This window comes from Trachinotus anak, unplaced genomic scaffold, assembly GCF_046630095.1.
Source record: "Trachinotus anak isolate AG129_WGS33_773 ecotype Australia unplaced genomic scaffold, CSIRO_AGI_Tana_v1 ptg000033l, whole genome shotgun sequence".
Classification (NCBI taxonomy): domain Eukaryota; kingdom Metazoa; phylum Chordata; class Actinopteri; order Carangiformes; family Carangidae; genus Trachinotus; species Trachinotus anak.
In genome coordinates, this window is record NW_027273884.1 from 1,398,358 (window position 1) to 1,409,444 (window position 11,087).

Consider the following 11,087-nt stretch of genomic DNA (forward strand, 5'->3'; position numbering starts at 1 on the left):
ATGTGCTGCTGTAAAGAGGAGGCAAATAACATCTGCAGCTCCTGTAGTCTTTAGCTGAAGACGTGCAGACCCTCTGCCTCCATAGCACATGATAAAAGGCAGCTGGGGCATTGTAGTGAGGGGAACAGTGAAACTAACGTGTTTATTACCAATATTATATACGAATACTTTTGGCAGAATAAACAGCTTGACAATTATTACAACTATTTCTCATATCAAAGACCAGTTTTTGAGCCCCTCAGGGTCTCTCTGAAAGGAGATTTACAACAAAAACAGCAGGTTGTCAGTTTAATTGTGAAAGTATTACACAATACAGTTTAAGATGCTTGTAATGCAGAAAGTTTCTGTAGTAATAACCTCTGAAATATGACTGGTTTACCAGAGTTTGGATCAGTTTTACTATTGTATGTACAACTGTCACTAATGAAAATAAACTGAGGTTCAAATAACTTGAACTGAATTATTATTCACCTTTACTCCCTGACAAAAAAAAAAATCTGCGATGGAAATTATGTCGTTTAATGTTGTAAAAGCTCACATCTAAGTTTCACATAGTGGTATGTAGAGAAAAGAGGGAGGAAATATACAGAGATTTAAGACTTTCTTAAATGTGTCACCACTTCATCATTGTAACCACTATTCACCTAATGTTTTTATTTGCACATGCTGGCAGTGTGTAGGGAGGCCAAGCCTTTGTGCTGTGTGCACCAATGAGAGACAGGATCTTTTAAACTAAAAATCATCTTTTTGAGGTGGTAAACGATTTTGGCTTCGGTGATGGATGATTTATTATTTTTCATTTATGATGCAGACATCCACAGAAATCCGTGTTCTTGTTGGCGGTATTTGCTTTAGAAATTGCCGACTGAATGCACACACTGTCTAACCAGAGTTAAAAAAAATAATTTCATCTGTCTCAGTTTATTGAAGATGTGGGCTGCTCCCCTCAAGTTGTTCTCATTTTTTACGCCAATAATAAACAACATATAACTGAAGTTTTGAATGTGAATTAATGTCAACACATGTTTGCATAGCGCATTGCTGCTGCGCCTCTGCACCTCTCACACGCCCAAATCAATCAGCTGACGAAAAAACCTCCAGTGAAACCCGCTTCTGCATGGGACCGGGGTTGAACCAAAAACCGCGGAGTCGGAAGCCATCGGGCAAATGTTCTGAGAAGAACCCTCCAGAACCTGCTGTATTTGTGACGCCGCGGCTTGGACTGACAGGAGCCTGCGGGAATATAAACAGGCCTACAGTAAACTGCTAGAGACTCTCTACACAACGAAATCACTGACAGGTAAGAAATAAAAAACAAACAAGAGAAAAATAAGACTTGGACACAATAATAAGACAAACCATATTTTTTTTTCTCACCCAGTTTTTGCCAAAGCCGATTAAAAACTGACTACAACTTTTGCCTGAACTGGTGTGTTTTTTCCGGTGATGAACATCATGAGACCTTCAGTGGTGCTCTTTTATTCCCTCCTCATCATGAATGAAGGCTTTGCAACAAGGACCAAACCCCGCAGATCTGTTTCCTTCCAAGGTAAGACATCTACTGTGGATTAGCATAACACATCTGAGATGACAGGCTGTCATGACCTCAACATACAGACAATGTGATGTGCATATCACTAAATATAGACTGTAGATTGTTCACACTACATAGCAACAATAGACCATCAGAGTTTGCTGTTAACACTAAGTGTATATATTAATCCACGTAGATAAAACATATACAGCTATATGACATGATAGTAAAACCAATGAAATATATTTGGGAATAGTTCAAATTACAATGTAAAGAACATATAGTGTAATTAAAAAACAACAAAACCAAACATTCTATGTGCAGCATGAATTACACAGGCTGTGCAGTATGAAAATAAGACATTTAACTGAGTAGTGTTAAAATACATGGATTTGAAAGGCCACCTCCTTTCATTTGTCTGCTTTAGACATGGACTTGAAACAGTTCAAAGAGTCTGGCTTTGACAGTTTGAGCTCCTTGATGATAAGAGACGATGTTGGTCAGCTAGTCGTCGGAGCCAAAGGGAAAGTGCTCACTCTCAGCTTGGATGACATCAGCAAAAAGACCAGTGAGGTAAGGCATTCAGGGACTGCTCCCTGACTCTTTCAGGACCAGTGTAATTGTGATTTACAATGTGAAGGAATTAGTCCTGGGGTTTCACATACTGTAACACAAAAACTGTGTGAGCCCAACCTCGACCCAAAGAGACGTTCTTCATTAAGAGTAGTGCTTCCATAGAACCTTAATGACAAATGAAATGAAAAATGAGTTAACACATAGAACAAACAGCCCAGACTAGTTCCTCAAATTTAAGTGAAGTTAGTTCAAATACCTCTCAACACCAAGGGCAACAAATAGCCTTGGGAAATATAATGCAGCAACGCTCTACATAACAAGGAAAACAATGACAACCTGTTGGAAAAAGTCATTTAAAGGAGAACGGTCATTCTTAAAAGCTATTTTTAGTACTGCAAGAACCCTTTACATTTCTATACAATGTATATGCAAAAAATATATAAAGATATATAAAGTTTATTATAATATTTAAAGGCTTCCAGGTCATTGCCAGTTCTCTTTTCTTCCAGGCCAATTGGACAGTCAGCTCAGCAGACAAAGCCCTCTGTCAAATGAAAGGCAAGGACACAAAGGTACAGTAAGAAGTGAATAATAAGTGAGTGTCATCGGCCGTGGCTCTGACCGCACACAACATCTAACATTTCATGCAGTTTAGCTGATTGCATTTATTCTTCCAACAGGATTGTGATAACTTCATCCGGATGCTACAAACAATGGAAGATGGTAAAATGCTTGCGTGTGGGTCGAATGCTTTCAACCCTGCATGTGACTACATGGTAAGTAACTGTATTTTCAAGTTTCATCAGGTACCAAATGCAGCTGCTGTCTTACGTCTCTCTGTGTTTGATTTAGTGGCCAGGGTGAAACAACGGGATTCTAGAAACAGCTGATGTAGATATTAAAAATGACAAAAAGTTTGAATTAACAAATCTATTAGTGATTTTTTCTTTATCATCTATAGAGCTCTATCAAATAGCTCAAAACCGAGGGTAAAGGAAATATGTGCAACATTGTTGTTGTTGATGTTTTTTACCTTCCTGTAAAAAAATGGGACTGATGGAACAACTGATGAACTGAGCCTCACAAACATTTACATCTCCTGCAACAGATTTTCAAAAATGGAAAAGTCTCCCTGGAAGGAAACATGCAAGTGGGAAAGGGGAAAGTTCCTTTCGACCCCTATGAGCGCTTTGCTTCTCTCATGGATGGTGAGAAAACAACTATTAACAGATTCCTCATTTCTCAACCTTTCATTTCTCATTTTCCATGGCTACCCTCCTCAGATAAACATCTGGCTATCCATGAGATTCAGTAAAAGTAAAACTTGGTTTGTGGTTTTGACAGTAATAATCACACACCACCTTTTTCTTTTCACTTTACAGGAAACGCTTTGTACTCGGCCACTTCCTCCAACTTTCTAGGCACAGAACTGCTGTTTCAGAGACACGGACTGAACCCTCTCAAGACTGAGATGAAACGTTCCTGGTTCAACGGTGAGCTGCTCTTACGTGCAACAGATAACAGTGAACAGTCCTTTTAATGAGACAGACCTTCACAAATCTGTTCATAGCTTTACACAATTCAGTTTGTTGTTTCAAATCTTCATGGGATCGCATGTTCATAATGGTTTGTTTTCAGAGCCAACTATGATTTCCATAAGCCTTGTTGAAGCCAGCAAAAACAGCGGTGAAGATGACAATGTTTTCTTGTTCTTCACTGAGAACGCTGTGGAGGAACATCATGACAACATCCGGGTGTCAAGGATTGCCCGTGTGTGTAAGGTATGTCTCTAAAGCCACCTAATGCGCCTGCAGCTACAGCAGCTGTAAGTTGTAAATTAAACTTGTAATTTAATGTGTGTGTTGTTTTAGAGTGACCTGGGGGGTGAAAGGACCCTGCAGAAAAGGTGGACTTCTTTCTTGAAGGCCCGACTAGATTGTCAGCACGGCAACACTGGCTTACCTAGTCTTGTTCAGGATGTTTTCCTTCTCCGAGACCAACACAATGGGAGCATCTTCTACGCCACGTTCACCTCCAGCTCGTAAGTTGCATGTTTCTACCTCTTTCCACCTACCTCATTTGCTTTTTTCAGATGATGTGGTGTTGTTGGCTTCATCAAAATGTGACCTCCCCATGTGCTGCCCCAGGTGAGGGGTTGAAGAATCTCAGGGTCTTGAGTGAGATTAAGATGGAGTGGGAGTTTGACAGACAGCTTCTGAGCCAGAAGGCAAAAACCTTGATTTACCAGTCGATCTTTGTTCCAACGCTCACCTATAGTCACAAACTCTTGGGCTTGATCAAAAGAATTTGATTGCGAATGCAAGCGGCTGGAATGGGCTTCCTCTGTAGGATGGCAGGGCTCAGCCTCAGAGATAGGGTTAGGAGCTTGGACGTTCAGAGGGAGCTGTCGAAAGGAACCAGTTGAGCTGGTTCGGATATTTGATTAGGATGCCTCCTGGGCGCCTTCTTTTGATGGTTTTCCAAGCATGTCCAACAGGGAGAATAACCTGGGGTAGACCCAGAGCTCGCTGGAGGAATTATATATCCCATCTGGCCTGGGAACGCCTCAAGATCCCCCAGGAGGAGCCGGAAAACATTACTAGAGAGAGGGGCATCTGGAATACCCGGTTTAGCCTGCTGCCAGTGTGACCCTGTATAAGCAGAAGAAAATGGATGGATGCATCTCATTTGTAGCCGATGAGAATTATGACATAAGATGTAAATATGTTATATATACTGTGGGGATAGAAAATAACAGGAAATCTTTTCTGCATCCATCATAGGGAGTCCTCAGGTGGATGCACCAAATCTGCCGTCTGTGCATACAAGCTGTCAGACATCAGTCAGGTGTTTAGTGGGAGGTTTCTGACTGAAAGAGAGAGTGGAAGTTGGGACACATATATAGGAGAAGAGCCATTCCCCCACCCTGGTTCAGTAAGTATCAAACCCAGATGGAATGAAATCATTTAATAGGGTTCATTACTTTTGGTTTAAATTTTTTAATATGACACTGTCATAATCCAACTGTATTTGTTTTATTTTTGTAGTGCATTAATGATGAAATGCGGGCCATGGGTGTGATGACCTCTCTCGACCTCTCTGACAAAACTCTGCTGTTTGTAAAGAACCACCCTCTGTTGGAGGGGGTGGTTACACCGCTGACTGGCAAGCCTCTGCTGGTCCAGACAGGGACACAATTTTCCAAAATTATAGTGGATCAAGTCACAACACTGGATGGACAACAGCATCAGGTTATGCTTATTGGCACAGGTATACAACTAGCATGAACAGACACAAATATCAGAGATCACATATTAGGTACATTGACAGCTTAGATCATGCTCCTCTCCTTCAGACTCTGGTTGGCTGCAAAAGGCGGTGAGGTTTGACGGCGAGGACGTCCGCATCATTGAGGAGCTGCAGCTGTTTCACACTCCGCAGCCTGTCAACTTCCTCCAGCTTGCCTCTGAAACAGTAAGGCTCGGTTTACTTTCATAAGGCAAAATAAAGTTGGTGAAACACCCTTATGACTTGAGTCTCAATACAGGGGAACAGCACTAAACTCTTGTAAACTGTTGTATTTCTGTAGGGCCAACTGTATAGTGGCGCCAGTAACGTTGTTGTTCAGGTTGATGTAAGGGACTGCAGCCACTACGCATCCTGCAATGACTGCCTTCTCTCCAGAGACCCGTACTGTGGCTGGGACAAGATCAGAGGCCAGTGTGCGTCTGTTGTTGGTGCATCAACTGGGTCTATGTGAGTCAAAGCTCCTGATGATCTTTTACTTGTGAGCAATTCTTTGGTTTGGGCTTCAATCTGAAAAAGGTGTTTCTTCTTGAAGGATTCAAAGTCTCAGTGATGGAGACATCAGGATGTGCCCAACTTCTGACTGTAAGTTCATTTCCCATATGCTCCTAAATTACAAGCTAGCACAAGCTGACAAAATAGGTCACGAATATTACCCATTTACTGTAGCTCCATGATGATTTTACAATGATATCTTGGTTACATTGAAAAGCATGTTCTATGTTACCAAATTGGAACCAGTATATTTCAAAATGTCCATAAAAAAATCTGACATTCAAGATTCATTCCGCATCTCCACTTCAGTGAAAAAGGAGCCCGCTGTCGTCCACCTCACCGTCGAGATAGGACAGTTCCTTCCATGTTCTCCTGGGACCAACCTCCCAGTCAGGTGGCACTTCACCGACAGCATCCTCCCCCTGGGTCCCCGACACACTGTGCTCAGCCAAGGCCTCATCATCAGACCCTCCTATTCTGATGCTGGGCTGTATACCTGTGAAACAGTGGAAACAGTAAAGGGCAAAGTGCACCGGGAGACTGTGGTCCAGTACCTTGTCCAGGTTCAGGACCCTAATAGTCTTGTCAGGAACCTGAAGACAGCTGTGATCATCTTGGCTGCTTTGGTCAACTTGACGATACTGATGGCGTGCAGATACATCAGACACATAAAGGCAAAAAAGCGAAACAACACCGGTTATGGCAACGACAACAGCAACAACAATCATGTGATCACTGTGAGGCCTCTCCATCATAATGACCAGACCAAGCACAGATGCATGCAGGGAGGTTGGGTTCAGTGTGGTCATGGGAGTGATGCTGGCACAGAGGAGGAGCAACACCTAGAGACTGGGAGTGTTACATCTATACAAAGTCTCTGACCTATACTCATTGTATGGTATTACATATATGTTTCAATAAACACAAAAAAAAAGAGAAACATAGGTTTAGCCTCTGACATCCAAATACTTTAATGATCTTTAAGGTGCCACCAGTTTAAGGGATTTTTTTTGTAAATGTATATTGTCAACATATATGCTCACAACATACCATATAAAAATTTATCATATAGATATTTTTAATGTATGTGCATGTATACATTTTTACTGTGGGTATTTCATATGTTATAAACTTCATGTATCCACAGGATATATATGTGATAGTAATATATATCCTCATAGGTGAAATATACAGCAACATCACTCTTGATATAGACACATATATGTCACATATTACATTTCTGTGACATCAAAAGGCTGAACATCAGCAAAATGCTGTCTCACTGTCAGATAAGGAGCAAGTCTGGACATCTTAAACAGGTCAAGAACATAATGAGGGATATTGGAAAACAGCTGAGGGGGAAAACAAGAGGGTCTGTTGATGCAGTTAGCAACAGGTGTGTGGAGCATGAGAAGCAGGCCCCATATTCACACAAAGAGGTGGGAACATCTTCAAATCTTTATGTTTAAAAAAATAAAATCACTGTGGATAAATTATGGATTATTGCATTGAACTCTAAATGGCAATGGGAGCTACAGCAGAGCACAGTTTTTTTGTTTGTTTGTTTTTTTTTTTTTTTTACAGTTTTCAGACTAGCCTCCATTTAATAGTTAGAGCTCTAGTGAGGGTTTGGTGGCCCACATGTGGTTAAGAACTATGGGAGCTGTAGCTGTTGCTCAAATTTGACCAACCAGTACAGCAGGATACCCATTTCACTTAGAATACAGGCACTGTGCCTCGTTCCACTTGAAAAACATAATGATGGTTTTGACACATTGATGTACACAGACTACCACCTACAAAAATGTTCCAATACAGAAATGTTCAGCTGGAAATTTGCACACACAGACGTATTTCTAAGATGATGTGCCAAAAATGTGACCCTTTAAAATCTGTGCTCCACATTCCTGCATGGGACGTATGGGGAGAAGCCGTGTGCGTTTTATCAGCGGTTGCATAGAAAATTTGGGAGTAAAAAGACACAACATTAGTTTTTTTTAATGGCCTTGTACTGAGCTCTGTGGTTATGGTATAATTAGTTCTCAGGGGAGGGAATCTGCTCTTCGACTGTCTGCTGGTTCTCCCTTTTCTGTCTCCCTCTTTACTCTCCTCCCATGTGCCTTTCTTGTTCTCTGCCTCATCTCTCCTTCAGTCCTTTTCCTTTCCCCTCTTCCTCTTTCTTCTTCTGCCCCTCATTGTCTTTCTTTCCCCGTCTCTGAGGCAGAGGTGTGACTGGAATAGCTCTTCTTTCCTTTGGGAGCATTTTGTGGAAAGTTAAGGTGGAAAGTAAAGCGAGAGGAGCGGATGAATTAGAAAAAAATTTGAACGAAACGGTGAAATCTCAAGAAAAGAGGCAACAAGAAAGGGAAGATAAAGACACCTAGTTGTTGATAATAAAAATAACAAAATTCAAAAATACATGCAGTTAATTGACGGTACACGCACACACACACACTGGAGACGCACACACTCACATATTACCCCAGGCGTGTACATACTACCCAGTTTGATCCAGTTCTGTGCTCCAGAGTATGTTGGTGTTTTGGCCCAGAGGCTGGGAAACAGCATTCAATCAATACCAGCTTTGAAGGAAGATACCTACACGGAAATATTAGGAGGGAACCTGCTGGCGGCTGCTTCTGCTACTAGTCACTGTCTTTAAATTTGACCATTTTTTTTGCCTTTGAAAAAATATGAAATACCACGAAAGATTACAGGCACTGACACTGACCACCACTGCAGTATCGATTGGACATTAATCATGCATAGCCTTCAGTCATGAGTGAAAAGAGATGAGAGGGGAAAACTGTGTAAACCTTCATTTGAAATTTTGTTCAAAATCAAGCAAAGGGAAGCTGTTTCCAAATTCATTTAGACTTTAGGCCTTTTCGCTTTGGTTTTCACAGTTGCAGTCGTTGGCTTGTTGACCAGTCTGTGGAATTTATCAGCATTGTTACTTCCCCCAGTGAATTTGACTTAGAATTAGATTTCTTTGTGTGTTTGATACAGATGGTTAATTCACATTTCTAGTAATATGCACACATCTGGAACTGTTTGACAGTATCTTTGAGGGTGATATCACATGCTGCCACAAGATGGCTGTCATGTATAACTAATAAGTAGCAGTTGCAGCACAAGATGTAATCCTGAGGGTTTGGAAAACTAATTATGTGGACAGGCTTTCAAACCTTAGTTATTTTTCTCAGCAGAAAGTTTGATCACATGTCAGAAATCTGCTCCAAACTCAAGACAAGATAAAAAAGACATCATCATGACTATATAATAGCGAGTAACAGTGTTCTTTTTAATTTGGAAAAAGATTCAATAACCTTGATTTGTTATAAGAAATGAATTAGAAACCTGTTATAGATGAAGTGGTTGATAACAACCTGTTAGAATGTAATCAATGGAGAAGCCTGTACATGCCCTCTAACAACTAAATGAAATGATCACAATTTTCAGATCTCATTTATAGAAAAAGAAATGAGCAAATGTCTCGAACACTGCAGGGCTCCAATTTTCACTTATTTATTGCGCCAATTTTATTTTATGGATTAATTTATTGGTGCAGTAATTAAGTGAAAATTGGAGCCCTGCAGCGTGCGGGCCATTTATTCATTTTATTTTCATTGTTCGCTCATTTTTGGCCCAGCACCTGCCCTTTCTTTTGGCTTGGATGTGCATGTACATTTCTAGATTTCATTTATATCAATGATGTCTGAAAATCTTCTCAATACATTATGTATGGATGCTTTTCTTTCGTTTCTATTTCTCTAAAGAGTCTAAAGGGGACTATAGGCCTTTTTCACAGCAGACATTTAGACTTGTCACGGAAGGATGGAGTGAAGTGAAGTGAACTAATAATAACAGTGTGACACTGAACCAGCATGCACCACACCTGAAAGTCCTGAAAGCAAAGCAACTATATGAATTTCAGTCATCATTAACTGTATTATTCACACTTGTGCTTTTCTATGATAAGATAAATCTTGTCCTTTTGCAGTTGGTTGCATGACTTGTCAGTGATGAATAAATGTGAGTCAAGGGGGACTCCACTGTGGCTGTGGCTGTGCCCACTATAAACACACTTGTTGATGAGAGGCAGCTGAGCAGACAGGTATTCAGGTCAGTTAGTCTACACAGGAGGGAAACTCAGTGGAGGCAACCAGTGGGCAGGAGAGGAATGACAGAAGATCCCGCTAGAGAGAGTGTGAAGCTTTGCTTTAATGTGGTAGCACGCTGTGTGCAGAGAGCCATCAGGGATGGAAATGAAGAGATTTTACAGTTAGATTACCTGTCAGGAGGCAGAAAAGCTGTTTTGCACACTTGGCTCTCCAAATGGCCAAAATGGAGAGACTCCCTGTCACTGCTCTGATGAAAATGGCTGTAGCACTGTTGTGCATCAGAGTTGCAGTTGATCATTTTTAACAGGCTTGATACGTCAGTTACCAGTGCCTCATTGTTATAAGGGTGTTATTCATTCTCTAATTTAGAATAGAGTTTTTCAAAGCTTGCTCTGTCCTGATACAAGGGACAGGGAGATTTTATTTCATATTTCTCACAAGTGTCTCTCAAATTTGTTCATTTTGACCTTCCAGAAATGGAGCTATTACTGATTGATTTTGGGCATGTTTTCTCAGGCAGAAATTCTCAGCAAGCAGCTCAGCTTGGTGTGCTCTTGGAGGCACAGTGTGGTAACAATAACCTAACAATATGACAGTGATTGTTTTAGACGCCCGTGCCTGCAGTTCCACAGCGAAGATGACAACAGTTTTCAGTCTGCAGCTGAAATATATTCATGTTACCATTTCTATATTCTGTATAATTTAATAGTTATTCAATACAATTATTAAATACAATGCTTATGTTATTTTAACTAATAATGGTATGTAAAAAATAATGCCTAGGGCCTATAAAATGTGAGTCTGCACTGTAACATGCACACATACACAACACTCACACATGCATATACAGAAAAGCACACAAACCACTATTGTCAAGCACACTTCAGTTATGCAAATTCACACATCACTGTTCTTTTCATTTCACAAGTTTCTCACTCTCTTTGCTGTCTCTCTAACTCCTCCTCTTCCTCCTTTTCCTTCTACCTCCTCCCCTTGTTCCTCTGAACCCCCTTAACTTGCTAATGAGGGCAGGCCCCTAATGCCACCCCTCT

At 40.9% G+C, this 11,087-nt stretch overlaps 1 protein-coding gene across 1 annotated transcript; it reads left to right on the top strand.

Moving 5' to 3' along the window:
- Window positions 1-226: 226 nt before the first annotated feature.
- On the top strand, window positions 227-7,393 carry LOC139614063 (semaphorin-4E-like). The gene is made up of 15 exons (XM_071471159.1): window positions 227-1,300; window positions 1,382-1,549; window positions 1,962-2,107; window positions 2,620-2,682; window positions 2,791-2,886; window positions 3,219-3,318; window positions 3,493-3,603; window positions 3,749-3,891; window positions 3,982-4,151; window positions 4,894-5,044; window positions 5,158-5,380; window positions 5,466-5,584; window positions 5,700-5,866; window positions 5,952-6,001; window positions 6,221-7,393. The coding sequence occupies exons 2-15, from the start codon at window positions 1,447-1,449 to the stop codon at window positions 6,790-6,792; spliced, it is 2,214 nt and encodes a 737-aa protein (XP_071327260.1). The 5' UTR covers window positions 227-1,300; window positions 1,382-1,446; the 3' UTR covers window positions 6,793-7,393.
- The last annotated feature ends 3,694 nt before the right edge of the window (window positions 7,394-11,087 follow it).